The sequence below is a fragment of the Dryas octopetala genome, chromosome 9, assembly GCF_963921425.1.
Source record: "Dryas octopetala chromosome 9, drDryOcto1.1, whole genome shotgun sequence".
NCBI lineage: Eukaryota > Viridiplantae > Streptophyta > Magnoliopsida > Rosales > Rosaceae > Dryas > Dryas octopetala.
The window spans coordinates 4,123,148-4,141,744 of record NC_141374.1 but is presented as its reverse complement, the minus strand read 5'-3'; the positions used below and the strand labels follow the sequence as shown (position 1 = coordinate 4,141,744).

The following is an 18,597-nucleotide window of genomic DNA, read 5'->3' as shown; positions in this document are numbered from 1 at the left end:
ATATAGTCATCCATGAATATTTTAGGACATGTGGTGTTTACACATTGGCAATGACACGCCAATACGCTGTATAGTATTTGTCCATGTGTCACTTTTAGACAATTGTCAAATTTAGATTGGAACTAATATGTAAGATTATAAATTTTTATATACAAAAGTCATAATTGAATTCGATATAACACGTCATTTTCAGACAATTGTCAAATTTGGATTGGGACTAACACGTAAAGTTACAAACTTTCATTGAAAAATGTCATTATTGGATTAGATATAATACGTCATTTTTGAACAACTGTCAAATTTAGATTGAGATTAACACGTGAAGTTACAAAATTTCATTGCGAAAGTCATTTTTTGATTGAATATAACACGTCACTTTTGGGCAACTATCAGATTTAGATTGGGACTAACACGTAAAGTTACAAAATTTCATTGACATAAGTTATTATCGAATTGGATATAACACGTCACTTTTGGACATTTGTCAAATTTAGATAGGAACTAACACGTAAGTTACAAACTTTCAATGACACAAATCAGTATTGAATTAGATATAACGCATCATGAAATACATAAAGTTACAAATTTTCATTATTGAATTGGATATAACGCGTCAATTTAGAACAAATTACAGTTTTAGTGTCCAAATAGACAAACATTGATTGAATTTTGAACCTATTTGCTTTGTCATAGTTAAATGTTTTAATGATTTCAAACTTCCCTAAGTTTTTATAAAATCCTTGAATTTAAACTTAAAAATTAAGACAGTTTCGGTTATTGAACTAAAATACACGATATTCTTAAATAAGCTTATTTTAGGATCCTTATCCCTCTTTAGTCTTTACTCTTATATATGTCAAGTGTATAGAAAAGAGTGCTCTACACGTCTTCCCACCCCCAATATTTTCATAATATAAATTACAAAAAGCTACAGAAAAATGCATGTTTCACTTATAAAACTACATAAAAGTTATATTTATTTTTAAGCCCGACGCAATGGCTTAAAACTAAGTTCTTTTTCCTGATTACATATACAACTCTCACAGAGTTAAACTCATTCTTTTTATCCAAACTAAGCAAAATATAAGAAGTGAGCCACAAAAGCAGAAGGAATTAATTGCAATAGCTGTAATAATTTAATTGCGCATAATTAACAATTCAACTACAATGTAAAAAAATGGAATTGCAAGCCTTTCACATTATATTACAAACTCTCTTCCGCTGGCAGCACACATCCGAGTGCTTTCACAGCTCAAAATAGTCAAACTACACAAATATCTACCAGTTAGCAAGGGTTCCATCTGAAAACAGCCAATGAAAAAGGCAGGTTGATGTCTTTCCAACTGTAAGAGACATTATCTCATGTACCTTAGGATGTTAAACCTAGAACTAAAGCTTTTGACTGGAAGAAACTCTCTCTATAATCCACGTATTTCCTAAGAAAGATCGACCAACACTAATCATCTTTTGGAAGTTCCAAGGACAACTCAGCAGGTCCTAATCCACATCCATTCCTTCCTCCTTCTCATTGGTACTGCTGGACCATAGTTTGATGGTTCGGTCGTGTGATACAGTAGCAATGTGATGTCCATCTGCCATAAAAAATATAATTCTGGATGTTAGCCGCAGAAACTAGCTTTCAAGTTTCAAGAAAAGCAATTAAATTAGAACTAATTCTTAGGTAAGACAATTTGATTAACAAGTCCCACAACAGCGGGCTAAAGTTTCTCTTTTTTCTTTTTTAATTACACACGTATTAGTCAATGACACACCACACAATTGTCAATGAAGAGATGAATTCACAGAGGTTACTCCTACACCCATCTGCATATTTTATACCAATAAGAGTATGCAATGTAGCAAAGAGGTAATACTCATGAAAAGCTAAAGCTTCTTGCAAAGTTACCAACCAAATCAAAAGGAAATTGGAAACATAGAACAACCTCCATTTATCATCTTATTTTCTGTTCTTAAAGTTTCTTAATCTCAAAAAGCAATTGGAAACACGGAAAAGGCTAGGGTGGCACAGATACACCCAATATATCTTAAACTATAAAAGAGAAATAGAGTGCGAAAGAGGATAAGAAAAATGGAGAACTGGAAGAAAACGAGCAAGGAGGTAAGGCAGAGGACATCTGTAGATTAATGAGTTGTCTTGGGATAGATAGACAAAACTTAGTTTGCACTCATAACCTACATAGGCTTCAGTGGCTAAGGAGTGGATCAGAGACGAGGCTTAAGTTCATAACCAAACCCAGAAGTAAGAAATTGTAGTGCACCAGCTCAAGATATAATTGTTCTAATACACATGGCCATGAACGTATTACATCACACATAAAAACACTATTTTAGAACCCACTATATTTGACAATTCCTTTTAATTAGAGAACATCAAATATGATGAAATGTTACAGAGAAATCCCACTAATAACAACAGAAACACATAGCAAAAATATGATGCAATACCACAAATTGCACCTAGTGGAGCTGGACTAATATTTTTAGAAAATTTGAGATTTCAAGTATTGTCTTGAAGTGGCATTGGGGTAGGCTGACAAAGTGGTAGGCCCTAGGTTCAATTCTTATACTGTGTCAAAAAGAAATTAAAAACAAAAAAAACAAAAAAGTAATGTCCTGAAGAAGTGAAGCAAATTGCCTTTGTGATACTTAGCTGTCTGAAATTACCATTCTTTGGACCAAAGGAATTTCATTTATATATTCTTGATCATTCAAGGGAACAATAAAAAATGAACTAAAATCTCTCACTTTATTCTGACAGGGGTTTATACTGTTAAGTTAGCAATGAAAATGAGATCTGATCTGGTGAATTCAGTGCATGATGGCATGATGACAAGAACGTTGGTTGTACACAGAAGAAAGTTGATACAGTGATTATCTGTACACACAATATAAGGGGAAAAAATATGACTACATTCTGATTCCTAATAGATTACAAGGTCAGGGAGGGGTGAAGAATGTAAAAGGAATGCACATATATATACACAAATATAAGGAGGTATAGACATCATAATTCAAAAGGTGAGAGAAGTTGGACTATAGCCCAGTTGGTAAACACACCCAGCTAAAGAGGTCCCAAGTTCAACCCCCCTCCCCCCCTGCGCAGCCTCGTATATCATAACTAATATTAGAAGGAAAATAACATACCAAAAAGTGAAAGAAGTTTGGGCAGGGTGGCCACAGCCCTGCCTGCCCGCACTTCTCTCCACCCATCAATTTCTTAATATGCTTTGAACTATGCCACTTGATATGGTCATACACCAAATGGGTTGAGGAAATGGGTGGAAACAGGAGAAAAGAATTTTGGGTTGAGGAAACTTACCTCCTGCAACATCCAAAGAAGTAACTTTTGATTCATGTCCAGAGAGTGTCCTGACAGGCTTAAAATCTCGAGCTGACCATATCTGGAAATGCACACAGAAAATTAAATATTAGGTAATCAATATATGAACCAATAAAATGGTAATAGCAATAATAATAACTCCAATTCACTTTCTACGAAGAAATCATGGTGCTCAAAAAGTAATGATACCTTTGCTGTCATATCATACGAAGCAGTTACCAAGAAATATCCCTCTTGAGGCTCAAATTTGACCTGTGATATGAGATTGGCGTGTGCTGGAATGATGTATATGGATTTCTTTTTTCTTAAATCCCATATCCTACAAGTGTTGTCTTCGCTCCCGGTGGCTAAATAATAGCCATTTGGTGAAAAACTGAGTCCAAGAACCTGAAAGATAAGATCAAATATTCAAATAATTGAGTGAATCATGTACATGTAATCATGAGTAAAAACATTTCCCTCCTCATCACCTCACAAATAAAGAAAAAAAAAAATTAAATGATGAAATTAGAGTCTTACTTGCTTGACATGGCCTTCCAAGGCAAGAATACTTCTACCAGTACGGAGGTCCCAAACACGAGCAAGTGCATCCTGGCCAGAAGATGCCACTAATGATCCATCAGGGTGGAAGGTTATCCCATAGACACTTCTACTGTGACCTTCTTGAAGAAGCAACTCTTCACCAGTTTCTACATCCCATAACCTCCATGTCTTGTCAAAGCTAGTTGTACCCAAGTACTTTCCTGATGGATGAAAGGCGATACGTGCAAGACGGTCCAGATGGCCCTCAAATGTTTTCAGGTGAGTTCCTTCAGTATTCCACAACCTTGCAGTCCGGTCAGCAGAGGCAGTTGCTAAGAGGTTGTGCACAGGAGAAAACATAACATCAGTCAGGCGCTCCGTGTGTCCCTTTAAGGTGGAAACCTTCTTTGCTTCAGGCATGCTCCACAACTTGGCAACTCCACTTAAAGCACTGACGAAAACAAAACAATGCAAGAAAATCAGTCAACCTCTTGTACCATAGTAATACTAACATGAAATCTATAAACTAGCAAAGCCATAAAAATCATGGTCACCCTACAAGGACCTAGTTAGCATTTTGACTATGAAAAGGGTAAAATCTTGTTTCTTTTCACTTCTAATCATAAAAACTCAAATAGCAGGAAACAATCATGCATTATCATACTTTGCAACCAAATAAATTTTCACTTCAGAAACCGAAAAAGAGTGGTAGAGAGACACATACCAAGTGGCAAGCAGTTTGCCATCCTGCGAAAAAGAACAACCCGAAAGCGGTCTGTCATCCCCAATCTCACTGCAATCAAGTCCCAAACTTGCAGCCTGCCTCAAAGCCCATTCCATCTCTGCATCCACATCCTCATCTGGGTCATCCCTCTTCCTCCGAGCCCGTTCGAGCCGCGAAGCTGCCCTCTTAACAGAATACTTGGTAATATCAATTCTAGCCCCTAACAAAGCTTTGGACCCTTCAGTGTAAAAAGGGTACTGCACCATTTGGTCGTCACCATCCTCCATTGCAGCAGCAGCAGCAGAAGCTGCAGCCTCCTCCTCCTCATGAGCCTTCATCAGCTTCTCCAACTGGCCTTGCGAATCCAACTTCGCCATTATCATCCTCAACCTGTCTCGTCTCTCCATCTCTCTCTCCCCAAACAGAGTGATGGGCTCGCCGAGCCGCCGAAGACGGGCCCTCACCGCCATGTCGTTGGTAGGGACGGCGAGGGCTGAAGCGCGCCGCTTCATCAGAAGTTCTTGCTTTGCCTTCTCCTGCCGCTCCCTCACTTGTCTGCTCTCCTCCGATATCTCGTATTCCGGACCCGAAACGCCGGTAGCCCAGGTGGGGCCCTGTTCGTCTGAGTCCGAGTCACTCGTGCTTGGCCTCGCTTCGCCATTTTGGGTCGCCGGCGGTCTGAGTACAGGAGCAGCAGCAGGTGGGTCTGCTATGGTTGATGAGGGTTTCTCGTCCTCCACCGCCATGATAGCTAAACTTTGTTCTTAGTCAAACATATAAACGAACACTTCCTAGGCAATATAGGAAAGGATCGGGATACAAACCCTTGCCCTCACTGAGCTTTTCTCTTCTTCTCGTCCTCTTCGGATTTCACATACCCCCTACCAATTATGGGGCCAAAGAGGAGGGGGCAATCGGAGAGAAGGAAAGAGAGAGGCGGCGGCTAGGATTTTTGGTGCGACGGTGGGCTGCGATTGACGCCCTCAATGGTGGTGCGACGGTGGAAGGAGACTGAGGTCCTGTGAGTCAGTGAGGAGGGAGAGAGGAGAAAACTCGAGAGGGTGGTTGACTGGGAGTCTGGGTGAGTGTGTCTGAGTAGGTTAGAAAAAAATTAGGCATAAATTCAATTTAGACATATAACTATATAAGCTATTTCAATGGAGTCCATAAATTTTAAAATATTTCAAATATACACCCAATCTATTATCTAAATTGAAAAATAAATTTCTGTCTATTGATTCGTTGAGAGATCAGTTAAATGACAGCTTGGCTTTTACTAACCGGGATTACTTGACAACATAGGACTATCTCTGCAAACATTTCCCACCGAATGAGCTACACGGGCCCACAATTTAATAATAATAGAGAGAGTGAGAGTTTGTGGGCCCGTGTCAAGGGTTAGGTGGACCCGTGTCGCTCATTTCCTGCCAAATAAGCGACACAGGTCTACCTAACCCCTGACACGGGTCCACAAACTCATCATCTCTTTCTCGCTCGTTGAACACAAGTGAGAGATTTATATTCGAATTTGGGGGAAAACATGATGTTTTTTGGAGACTAAATGGTCAGGAGAGCGTTCGACGAGCGGGAAGGAGGTGATGGGTGTGTGGATCCGTGTCAAGTGGACATGTGTTGCTCATTTGGCGGGAAATGTATGCTGAGTTGGTGCCACGTCGCCAATTAATTCCCGTTAGCAAAAGCCAAGCTGAGATTTAACTGATCTCTCAATAAATTGATGGACGTAATTTCATTTTTCAATTTACATAATAAATCAGGTGTATATTTGAAATATTTGAAAGTTCGTGGACCCCGTTGAAATAGCATATATAGTTATGTGTCTAAATTGAATTTATGCCAAAAAATTATGAATTAAAAAAAAATTATGCAATTGTATGTAATTTCAATTTTACTTATTTTAGAGATTACATTACAGTAAGATCCATGTGTTTTAAAGATAATACGACTGTACTAATAACATCTATATATTGAGTGAGGCTATGCAGACCATCTTCAGCTGTTGAGTTGATCACCTTAACATATTTTATTCAATTTTTTTTTTCTATTTTACCTTTTATTGTAAAAACAGAATGAAATCACCAGATCCATTCGGTAGTCATCTACCGAAACATCCACCAATGTTTGACAAATAATTGTCGAATAACACACAAATAGTTTGGCAGATAACTGTCGAATGCCTTTTTCATTTCCATTTGGTGGTTATCCACCGAATAATCCATCAATGTTCAACAGATAATTGTCAAATAACTATAAATATTTTGATAGATAACTGTAGAATGACCTAACGAACAAAATTGAAATTTTTTATTTTAAGGGTAAAGTTAAAATTTTGAAATAAGATAGTCAACTCAATGTGAAAAGACTTAAAAGGACAACTCATTTACACACCCCATATTCTCTCATTTCTTCTCCATTCTTCAGCTCTTTCATTTACACACCCCGCGAGCTGAGCCCTCCATTGTCGGCCACCTTCCAAGCCAGCCATCGCCGACAATGGAGGGCTCAGCTGAGACCACCGGCGAGCTTCCCTCGAGGGCGCAGACCTCCACCATCCTTCCACCACCCGGCCAAGTGCCCCACACGAGCGAAACTAGATCAGAAAACAACCTTGCCCAGCCCCGCCCCTCTGTCTCTGTTTGGTCCGATCAAACACCTCATCTCTCTCTCTTTCCCTTTCTCCTCTCTCCACCATCCCAAGCCTTCCCGGCTTTTCTCCTCTCTCCAGTGTCTCTCTCCTCTCTCCGGCTTCTCTCTCCAGCGCAACCCTGCCATACCCTCTTCTCTTTCCAACTTCTCTTTCTCTCTCTCTCTCTCTCTCTCTCTCTATGTGCAGCTGGTTCGGCAGACATCCACCGTCCTTAGTTCAACAGACATCGAACGGCCTGCTCGGGTCGCAGTCATTGGTTCCTATGGAGCTTGGGTCGTCGCCAATCTGTAATCTCCGGTGCTGACTCCATTGACCATCGCCAACTGAGAGAGTGGGTTCAGGAAAAAGAGAGAGAGAGAGGAGAGATTGGGTTCGGGAGAGAGAATGAGAGTGAGGAGAGAGATAGTGGGTTCAGGAGTGGCTGGGGAGAAACTATTCTGTATAAACGCTATATTGACACGTGATATAATCAGTCTATTTGTTATAATATGAGTGGATGTTATTAATACTATATGCTACTAATATAATCACATCGTCTAGTAATACCCTTACACGTTGAATTGGTTATACCACGTGGCGGTATATCGGTTATACCCTATAATTTTTCGTGGCTGGGTTAATAAGCCAGAGAGAGAAAGTAAAGGAGGAGAGAGAAGGAAAGAGAGAGAGAGAGAGAGAGAGAGAGAGAGAGAGAGAGAGAGAAAGGTGGGGATGATGGTGCTGCGAGGTGGTGCGGGGTGTGTTTGGTGGTTTTGGGTGGGAGGTGTGTATTGTTTGGATGTTGGGTGGGGTGGGTGTGCAATGAAAAATTTGGTGAAATGACTAATTTTGGGCTATTTTGGTAATGAGAGGGTGTGTTATAGAGAAATTTCAAATTTTAAAAAAGAATAGGAGTGTGTAGGAGAAAATGGTGTGCATTTAGCTAGCAACACTTTTTTCTTTTTGTGTGCATATCAGTGTGCTATTGATGTAGTACATATCCATGCTAACCATGACGTCTTCCCGTTCTAGCCGACACCATGAACGTCAGGTATATTTACTTTCTAAACTTTTGTTGTGTCTTAGTTTATGTATGCATTTTCTATTTGCTTGGTTTTAATCTAGACGAACTAGGGAAACTATTTATTTGGTTAATAAAAAAAAAAAAATATATATATATATATATAACTTAGGATTTTTCTGTTTTCTAAATACTTACCCAAATAATAACCCGAAGTACTAGCCCAAAATACAACAAAAACCCACCCACTACCACTTACATACATCCACCATAAACTTTTGATTAACCTCAAAATACTTTAGAAACCAGAAAAACAAAAACTAAGCCCTAAGAGATTATGAGCCACACCAAGAACTTCTAACCCCTTGCCCGAGCGACCTGTACTCTTCCAATCCATTAACCCTCCTTAGTAGGTGTAACACCCTGAATTTTTGCAATCCTATCGTGTTTTGATAGTGTTTTCAAATTTTTTTTGTACTTAGAAGCTTAAGATTAATTGCTTAAAAGAAATGGAGTTTCCTTTGTCATTTGAGGAACTAACTTGTACTATTAGAAGTTTAAAGTTGAGCTCTAGTACCTTTGAGTGTGATTTTGGTGATTATCAAGTTAGAATTAATTTTTGAGAATTAAATTCATTAGAGTTGAATTTTCTTTAATTTTTTTTGGAGATCAATTTGTTGTTTTGAAATTATAGGAAATTAGAATTAATTACTTCAAGTCCGTAAGAATTTTCAAGGAATTATTTGGAGTCCCAAGAATTTTTGATAATTTTACTAAGTTTGGAGAAAATAGAAAAAATAGGAAAACAAAAGAATTAAAAGTGGAAGTTGACTGGGACTGACAAGCAATGCGTAGTGCCCTGTCATTGGCTGGAGACGTTGACATGACGCAACCCAGGCACTGATGAGACAAGCTCATGCTGAGCTTTTGTACTCGCATTGCATCAGATGATCTTCCATCTTCTAATTTGGACTGTTACGCCTCATGTAAGTGAAGCAATCTCAGCCGTTGGATCTCTTCCAAGACCGGTTAGCCAAGCCGGGTAGCGCATGACCTACATGTCTTCAACCGGGTCAACCCACGGACCTTCTGTGTCTGTAAACGGATCCTCAACCGAGTTTGCACAACCCATTTCGGATTTTAAGCCTCTTTTGAGCATTTCTAGTGCAATTTGTCCTACACTGAAGATTTACAACTTCTTCCAACCTTCTAGTACCTATAAATAGAGACCTTTGTCCCTCATTTTCACTTGCACCACCAAGTGAAGTTAGAGTTACTCACTCCTTATTTCTTTGAGAGTCTCTCTAAGAAGAGACGTACCAAAAGGGAATAAACTTCCCATAATTTAAAGTTTTGGTAGTGGAAGGAGGAGTCCCTAGGAGTGGAGTCTAACTTTGAAGGTCTACAACCAGGTAAGTATTTTAATATTTTTACTTTATTTATTTATTTTTAGGCTTTAATTTTAGGATGCTTGCTTAGATTAATTAAGTAGAATTTATTTATTAATCAAGCATGCCTAGCCTTATTTTTGGAGACTTATTTGTTTAATTAAATATAATTAGCATGCAAGGATTAACAAGCTTCAATTGTAGAGATTAAGTTGGGTTAATCTAATATATTTTGAGGATTTTCTTTGAGTTAAAACAACTAGTCAATTGGTTTAACTTTAGAATAAAACTTGAAACTTGTGAACCCTTAAGTAAACTTTAAATATAAGAGTTTAGCCAACTTAGGACTAGAAACTAGCAACGTGATATATCTAGCTACCACGGTCAATAACGAGCCCGTGGTTAGAAGAAGTTAATTTACCACGGGCATTTAATGCCCATGGTCTATAATGAAATCCACCACGGGAGATGAATGTGGCTAAAAATTATAATTACCATAGTGCCTTTTTCTAATCCACCACAGGATACGTACGTGATTAATCATTTTAATAACCACAATGCCTTTTTCTGATCCACCACGAGATATGTACGTGGTGGAAAGATTTTTTTTTTGTCCGAAATTTTCCCAATCCCGCACCCTATAATGAATTTTTTTTTTTTTTTTGAGATTGGCGTCTTGTAGAATACTGAACAAGTAAAAGAGAGTTCACTTAATTTTGTCCGAAATTTTTCCAATCTCGTATACCAGCCCCAATCTGAAGAAGAAGTGGTGGGTTTCTTGGATTTATTTAAAATTTGTAGTGTGTATGTTAATGATTTTGTTAGTTTTACAGATTGGGTTTTACATTTTTTCCAATTTTTTCTTTCTCTGCGTTTAATTTTTTTTATCCTTCTTCTCTTTCCTTTAACAGTGATGGAAGAGTGTTGAGCAAACAGTGACAGACTGAGTGTTGAGCAAAGCACGGATGGATTGAGTTTTACATCTTTGGTCGTTTCGATGAGTGATCTACTTACAGATTTGAGAAATTGATTGTTTGATGAATACTTACATATTTATAGAGTACAATGTCCCTTTGCCAGCTCTTTTTCTCAAATTTAGATTTTATGTAGATTCTCTATAGATATATTGTTTGGTCAATTGCTACTCCTGTTGATTGTTTCTTAATTCCGTTTGATTGTTTCTTAGTGGATGTGAGATTGGTGTCAAGTTGGTGATAAAATACACTTTGGCGATCTGTTTTTGGAGGTTTGGCACAACTTGGGTCTTTTATTTTAAATGTTTTAGGTGTATCATGGAAAAGTTAATGGTTTGTAAAGGAAAAGTTGTTGTACGTGTTTAAAATTGCCTTTTTCTTTTGAGATTTTTGAAGAAAAAGAGTATCATTTGAGGTTTAAGTGGGAGAATTATTAGGTGAGCCTAGGCAATAGTTCTACTTGTGGCTATGTGCTTCTATTGTTTTCTCTTTGATGATTGTGTAAGATCAACTGTATAATCATAATAAAATGATGAAGGTAAAAACTTACTTGGTGATAATATCTTAGGTGGAGGTAAAATACTTGGTTTATTACTTTTGTCCCCAAATGAAGAAGTGACCCAAGGTGGTAACCACTTAGTTGAATGTGAATTTTATTATAGTAATCCCCAGTTTCTTAATTTTGTTTGAAGCTTTAGGATGCATGTGAGATTGGTGTCAAGTGTGCAGTGGCTATGCCTAGTGCATGTTATAGTAAATATTCCTTTGATTTATGCAATTTGTGCAATTTTTGATTCATCTTATCATCTTTCTGTTTTCTGAATGATTTCTGCTTTATTATTTTTCATTTTGTAGCATTATTGCACCTTATGTTCTCTTTGTTTGGATTTGCTAACGTGAAATCGATTTCTCTTGGTTTTTTTGGTTATAAACCAACTACTAATTATGCTTAGACCGCTAATTATTTCCATTGCTAATTATCACAAAGTTTGATTTTGATTTCTATATGACCCTTAATTCACTCCCTTCTCTTTGTTCTTTAATTTGTTTTCTTACCTCTAGACAATTTTAGGATTATTCCTTGTTTTGCCTTATTAATAGCAAACATTCATTATTTATTTGGCTAGGTACAATGGACAATGATTGACTAACATTTGACAGGTTATATTACTTAACTTAGTAAGGAGTTGTTTAGATGTTATATGTTAGATTCAGTTTAAGTGATTAGAATTTTTTTCTTATCTGAAATATAGACGATTGAAAGAATAGAGACGGTGCAAAAAAATTTGTAAAAGTAGCTACAAAACGTGGAGGTAATTAAAAAAAGATAGTTTGCCCTTGTATAGTTTGTCAAAGTCAAATTTTTCAACTACCTGACCAAGTGCATACACATGGTCATGAAGGGAATGGAAGATACATATACTACTTGGGTGTAGCATGGAGAAGAACCTGTTGTTAAATAGTATAATGGCATTAGAATGTCAAAAGCATAACCAATGTATAGAGATGTCTTCATTGAAGACGATGGTATTACAGACTCCCCATCACAAATAAGAGATGAGGATTTCATAGACAAGATTGATCAAAGATGTTGAATCTTCATTATATATATATACAAGAAAAACATATTTGGGCTTACGAGCTGAGAGAGCGAAGAAGGAGGCGTTGTATGCTGCATTGACCAAGGCGATACCTGGGTTTGTCCCGCCACCATTTTCTCATCAACCTCCGTCAGATATGAATGATGATGATGCTACTAGTTTAGAATAGATTGACTATATATATTAGGGTTAATTACTACTTTGTATGGATATTTTGATATATAAATTTATGAATTTTGTTTTATATAGTTTTTGAATAAAGAATTATTTTTTAAATATTAAATTTAAATATATAATTTAAATAAATAAAAAACAATTTTTTTTTTTTTAAAAAAAAAATGTTTGGGCGACGGACTTTTTCGTCGCCCAAAGGGTGTTTGGGCGACGAACAGAGCTATTCCTCGCTCAAAGCATGTTTGGGCGACCGAATTTTTCGTCGCCTAAACATGCTTTGGGCGACGAAATTTGTCCGTCGCCCAAAGCACGTTCCAGCGAGGAAATTAGTTATTCCTCTCCCAAATCTTGTTTAGGCGACGGATAATTTCGTCGCCCAAACATGCTTTGGGCGAGGAATAAGTGTGTTCGTCGCCCAAACCCTCTTTGGGCGACGAAATTTGTCCGTCGCCTAAACATGCTTTGGGCGACGAATTTTATGTGTTAGGAGACGAAAAAAATCCGTTGCCCTAGGTGTCTTTGGGCAACGAAATTTAGAAGTTCGTCGCCCAAACTCTTGGGCGTCACATTTTGGGCGTCCAAACGCTCGACGAACGCATTTCGTCGCCCAAACGTTTGGGCGACGAATTTCTACTTTGGGCGACGAATTTCGTTCCTCTCCCAAACCCTTTTTTCTTGTAGTGATAAAGGGTGTCAAAGTACATGAAATTGTCAACTACTATTATTTTATACAAGCTGAAAGCTACGCATGGTGTAACAGATACATTTTTTGATGACCTTCTTCAAACCTTGATTGATATGTTTTCGCAAGGTAATACACACCCAAATTCGATGTACTTGACAAATAAGTTACTTAAGATGTTTAATCTAGGGTTTGAGAAAATAGATGCATGCATAAATGATTATTGTTTGTTTAGAAAAGACTTAGACAAGCAAGAGACATGTCCCAAGTGTGGTTCTTCACGATGGAAGGTGAATGAACGCACTGATCGTATCCATAAAGGAGTTCTAGCAAAGGTGTTGCGTTATTTTCCTATAATACCTAGATTGAAGCGGATGTTTATGTTGCCTGAAATGGCAAAAGACTTGACATGGCATTATACCCATAAAAGTTAAGATGGAAAGATGTGACATCTAGTAGATTTATTAGCATGGGAGATCATAGATAATAAATGGCCAGATTTTGCATTAGATATATCCACGAAACCTTAGACTTGGTTTGGGCGCCTCAGATGGATTTAATCCTTTTAGCAACCTCAGCTCTAGATATAGTTGTTGGCTAGTTATATTCGTTACATATAATCTTTTTCCTTGGTCAGCCATGTTTAAGGAAAATTTAATGTTGTCATTACTAATGTCTAGGCCAAAACACCCAGGGAATGATTGATGTATACTTGCAACCACTTATAAAGGATTTATGTGTCTTGTGGATGATGGTGTGGATATATTTGATGCTTTTACTAATTCTAGTTTTAATTTGAGGGCTATTTTGATGTGAACCATCAATGATTTTCCGGCTTATGGCAACTTGGCTGGATGTTGTACAAAGGGAAAATTTGTTTGTCCTGCATGTAGCTTGGAGACATGTTTTTTGAGGTTACCCTATAGTAAGAATGATGCGTATATGGGCCATAGACGATTTCTTCCACCTGGTCATGAATTTTGCAAAAAAAAAGTCTTGGTTTGATGGGAAAGAAGATAATAGAGAGAGAGACCAAGGATATTAACAGGTGTACAAGTGCTATGTGCATGCACATAAGTTGGAAATGATTGGGGAAAAATGTCTAAAAAGAGAAAGACGAAAGACTCCAAACAAGTATGAAAAAAAAAAAAATCAATTTTCTTTGAATTGCCATATTGGGAGGCAAGACATGCATTTCAAAAATGCCTTTTAATAGTCAATCATCCATTTTCTTAAAAATGGTTAATATTTCTCAAGTACTTAATGTCTTTTAACTGTTTATTTTTTAGAAATTTTGTTTGTGACATAATATGGACATGATGTATATTGAGAAGAATATCTGTGAAAGTATTATAGACACTTTGTTAAATATGACTGGAAAGACAAATGATGGACTAAATTCTTGAAAAGATTTGCAAGCTTTGGGCATTCGGCATGATTTGCACATACAAGAACAAGGAAATAAGCTTTACCTACTTGCAGCTCTGTACAGTTTATCAAAGACTGAGAAACAAATTTTCTGTAGAAGGTTGTTTAATTTAAGGTTGCCAGATGGTTGCTGCTCAAACATTAGTAATTGTGTAGTACTAAGTTAATGCAAATTAGTTGGACTTAAATCTCATGATTGTCATGTTCCAATTCTGCACTTGTTGTCGATAGCAATAAGAGGTCTTTTACCTAAAGGTCCACGAAATGCAATATTTTGATTGTGCGCATTTTTTAATGAACTTTGTCAAAGAGTAATTGACAAAAGTATGCTAGAATCATTGGAGGATGAAGTTTTGGAGACTATATGCATGTTTGAAAGATTTTTTCCACCTTCGTTCTTTGATATTATGATTCATCTTACGATTCATTTAGCAAGGGAAGCTAGACTATGTGGACCAGTTCAGTATTGTTGGATGTACCCCTTTGAGAGGTACATATATTAAATTTAGCTGGTTTATATTTGCTATAATATGCGCTTTCTTTTAAGTACTACTTCTTGTTTTATTGTTTTAGTTTTTTTAATTTAAATACATGAAAGTAGTAAAGGGATATGTTAGAAATCGGGCACGACTAAAAGGATGCATAACAGAGTGTTACTTGGCTGAATAGTGCATGAGATTTTGTAGTAAGTACATTAAATTAACAAGCAGAAAATATTGGTGAAAGATATAAATGAAATGAGGATGAAACCAACCTAGCCGGTGTAGTAGCTGCCTTAGCCTCAGACATGTTATGAATTGCTCATTGCTATATATTGTTTAATAGTGGAGAAATCGAGCCATTTATAGAGTAAGCATACTGAAAGTAATACGTGTCATGTGGCTTAAGTTGTATTGTAGTAATTGATCATAGTTAATTTTCCTTCTATCATAGAATGCACCTAGAGGAACTTCAGCGTTTAGATTCAAGTCTTGTAGATAATCCAACATTACTACAAAAGAAGCATACAACAACTATTTCCTCCTGGTTACGCAATAAGGTTGGATAATTAGTTTCTTTTTTTGTTTTTATTTGGAGAATATATATTAGAAAGAGTTATATTTTATGAGAAATGACTTCACAACTGCATAGGTCATTATTGAAGCTGCTAATTCAAGTGTTTCAGATACATTGATGCGGCTTGCAATGGGATCGATGACACAAGTGCTGTCTTATAGAATTTATGTTCTCAATGGAAAGCGTTTTCACACAAGAATGAGTGAAAAAGTCTACACAAGATAGTGGTGTTTCTCTTGAAGCGGAACCTGTTTGGCAAAAGATGATACCTAAGTTATCAAAAAAATTGTTTATTATGGGGTGATACAGGAGATTGTTTTAATAGATTATTACACATTTCAAGTCCCCATATTAAAGTGTGATTGGGCAAATATCAATAATGGTGTAAAAGTTGAAGATGGATTTACGTTGGTTAATCTACACCAACGTTTAAATCAATTTCAAAGAGATCCATTTATCTTAGCTTCACAAGTCAAGCAAGTATTCTATTCAAGGAAGAGTGATACATCTAATTGGTATGTTGTTTTAAGAGCACCTCCAAGAGGGTTTCATCATGACCTAGTGTTTGTACCAAAAAATGACACGTGGGTTATTATTGGCCATTTTTCATGTTGGCCATTTTTCATGTTGGCCATTTCTGATGTTGGCCATTTTTTATATTGGTCATTTCTCATATTGGCCATTTTTTCATATTGGCCATTTTTCATGTTGGCCATTCATAATGTTGGCCATTTCTCATATTGGCCATTTCCGTGTAGTGGCTAAGAGTATTTTATTGGCCCGTATACTCTTATTTGGTGGCCAACTCACTTTGGGGCCAATGGGTGTTTTAACCCACTCCTCTTTAAATTGTGGTTTAAAGGCCAATAATTGTTTAAGACTACTAGCCAATATGGCCTACGACCCAAAAGAAATTTTTAAGGCCAATAATGAGACTACAAAATGGTGAACTCGTCTCAATAAAGGGGCCGGTAGAGATTTCCGCGGCCTATTTGCATAATCAACTCCGAAAAATGAGTCTAAAATCACTAGGAAGCCGAATCAAGCAATGAGTTCGAATTTAGAAAGAATTTCAATCATCATCAATGACAAAACTTGGCAGCTAAGATGAAATCTCAGAAGTTCGAGTCCTACTAGGAGAAGCAAGATGATTTCAAGCCAGGAAATGACCCATTATCTAAGGTTGTATCCTAGCACCCTTATAAATAGAGGCATTCGAGAGAAGAGAAAATGACATTTAGCATCCAATACACCCAAATACTCAAATCTCAAGAATCTCTCAAAGTTCTTTTGTTTTCAATTTCTTTTTAGTTCCTACCGTTCGAGGTGCTTTTAGGTTTCTAATAACTTTAGTCTCAAGACCATTAGGTTTGTAGCTCTGCCATTGCCTTCACAAGGATTGTGGTATCGATTTATTTTATGCACTTCAGTTTCATGCAATTGGATCATTTTTATTTTAATTCTTGTTCAAGTTCTTTGCTCAACATATAGATGTTTATTTTGTTCATTGTTCTTTTTAATATTGAAGTTGATTTAGTTGGTAATAGTAGCGTTGAGTTTCATTATAATTTTATCGTCCATAGTTTCTTTTATCTTTTTGGCCAATTTCATCATTGTATTCATGAATTCAACAACACTGTTCTAAGGAGGCCGAGATGCGACTTGGACTCTGATTCCGACTAAAGCCTTGTTCCCGAGGCTAGAAAAGAATCTAGGCCAAGAGTGGTTCCTAGTTTGGCCGCACAATCGTTTGATTGGATTTCAGATTTAGGCGCAAAACACCAACATTACCATCCCAATTTCTATTGTGGCCTAGTTTGAGGCCCAATAGTGGCACGCCCTGCGCACTCACATCCAAACGGACGAAAAATCACTTTTGGCCAACCTTGGCTAAAAAACTAGTTAACATATTTTTGGCACGCCCAGTGGGACCTTATTTGTTGTCTTTACTAACGTTGCATGATTGCTAATACTCGTGCATTTCCAAATCGTGATCAGGAGAATCCTTATCGTAACCCGGTTTCTTATCGTGATCCAGTGACGAAAAATCAAGCCAATCCAAGCAACCAACCCGCTAGCAAGGCGACCGGTGCTGTGAATCCAAGCAATCATCTCAATCTCGATTTTGGAAATAGGCCTCAAGTTAGCCAACAAAGCGGGAACGATCACGTTCCGACCTTTGTGGACCAAAAGAATCATGATGGATCATATGATGAAGTTACAATTGAAGATGTACCGAAGAAAATCGATCCTCTATTGCAGCCGAATCCAGCTACTATAGAGGATGTTCAACAACTCATCAATTTGGTGAGGGAGGAAAGTCGGGTCACCCAGACTCATCTACAAACCGTGGCCATTCAGGTGAACACTACGTTAGACAAGATTGAACGGACTAATAATGTGATGGTCAACAACATTGCTGGTATGGGTACCCAAATCGGACAACACATTGTCCAAGCTCTTCAAGGGGGTCAGAGCCAGAATCCACCCATGACCAATCAAGTGCAAATCACTGAACCTTATAGACCGCCACCTTTGGCAAATCAACCACGAGCTCATTTATGTTTGAGGGGCAATGGTAATGGCCAGAATAATGGTCGGGCCCAAAACCAGGGGGGCAACCATCAAGCGGTCAACAACTTTGCTGAGGGCATTCAGGTCGGACTCGGCCAAGCCTCGATGGGAATTGATAGGAATATGATCGAGATGGTCGTCCAAGATATGTATGGACCTCTGTCTAGGAGAACAATCCGACCAGTATACCGAAGACCTTACCCTGACTTTGTGGACCAAACGGAATACTCAAGAGGTTTTAGGGTTCCTGATTTTATTTTGTTCTCTGGTCAAGATTATCAATCCTCTATTGAACACATGGGCTGATTCACGGTCCAGTGTGCTGAAGCTGCAAACAATGATAATCTGAAACTTAAGATGTTTCCCAACTCACTCATTGGAGCTACTTTCACCTGTATGTTAGTCTACTGGTCAACTCGGTTCCAAATTGGCAAACTATGGAGCGAAT

General features: G+C 37.6%; 1 protein-coding gene and 1 pseudogene across 1 annotated transcript; one reads left to right on the top strand and one right to left on the bottom strand.

The window, feature by feature from the left end:
- Positions 1–1,123: 1,123 nt before the first annotated feature.
- LOC147273255 (U4/U6 small nuclear ribonucleoprotein PRP4-like protein) lies at positions 1,124–5,694 on the bottom strand. Its single transcript, XM_086257052.1, has 5 exons — positions 4,608–5,694; positions 3,881–4,334; positions 3,551–3,748; positions 3,341–3,422; positions 1,124–1,592 (listed from the first exon to the last, which is right to left on the bottom strand). The coding sequence occupies exons 1-5, from the start codon at positions 5,351–5,353 to the stop codon at positions 1,498–1,500; spliced, it is 1,575 nt and encodes a 524-aa protein (XP_086113178.1). The 5' UTR covers positions 5,354–5,694; the 3' UTR covers positions 1,124–1,497.
- Positions 5,695–13,120: 7,426 nt separating this feature from the next.
- On the top strand, positions 13,121–18,455 carry LOC147273254 (uncharacterized; annotated as a pseudogene).
- Positions 18,456–18,597: the final 142 nt, after the last annotated feature.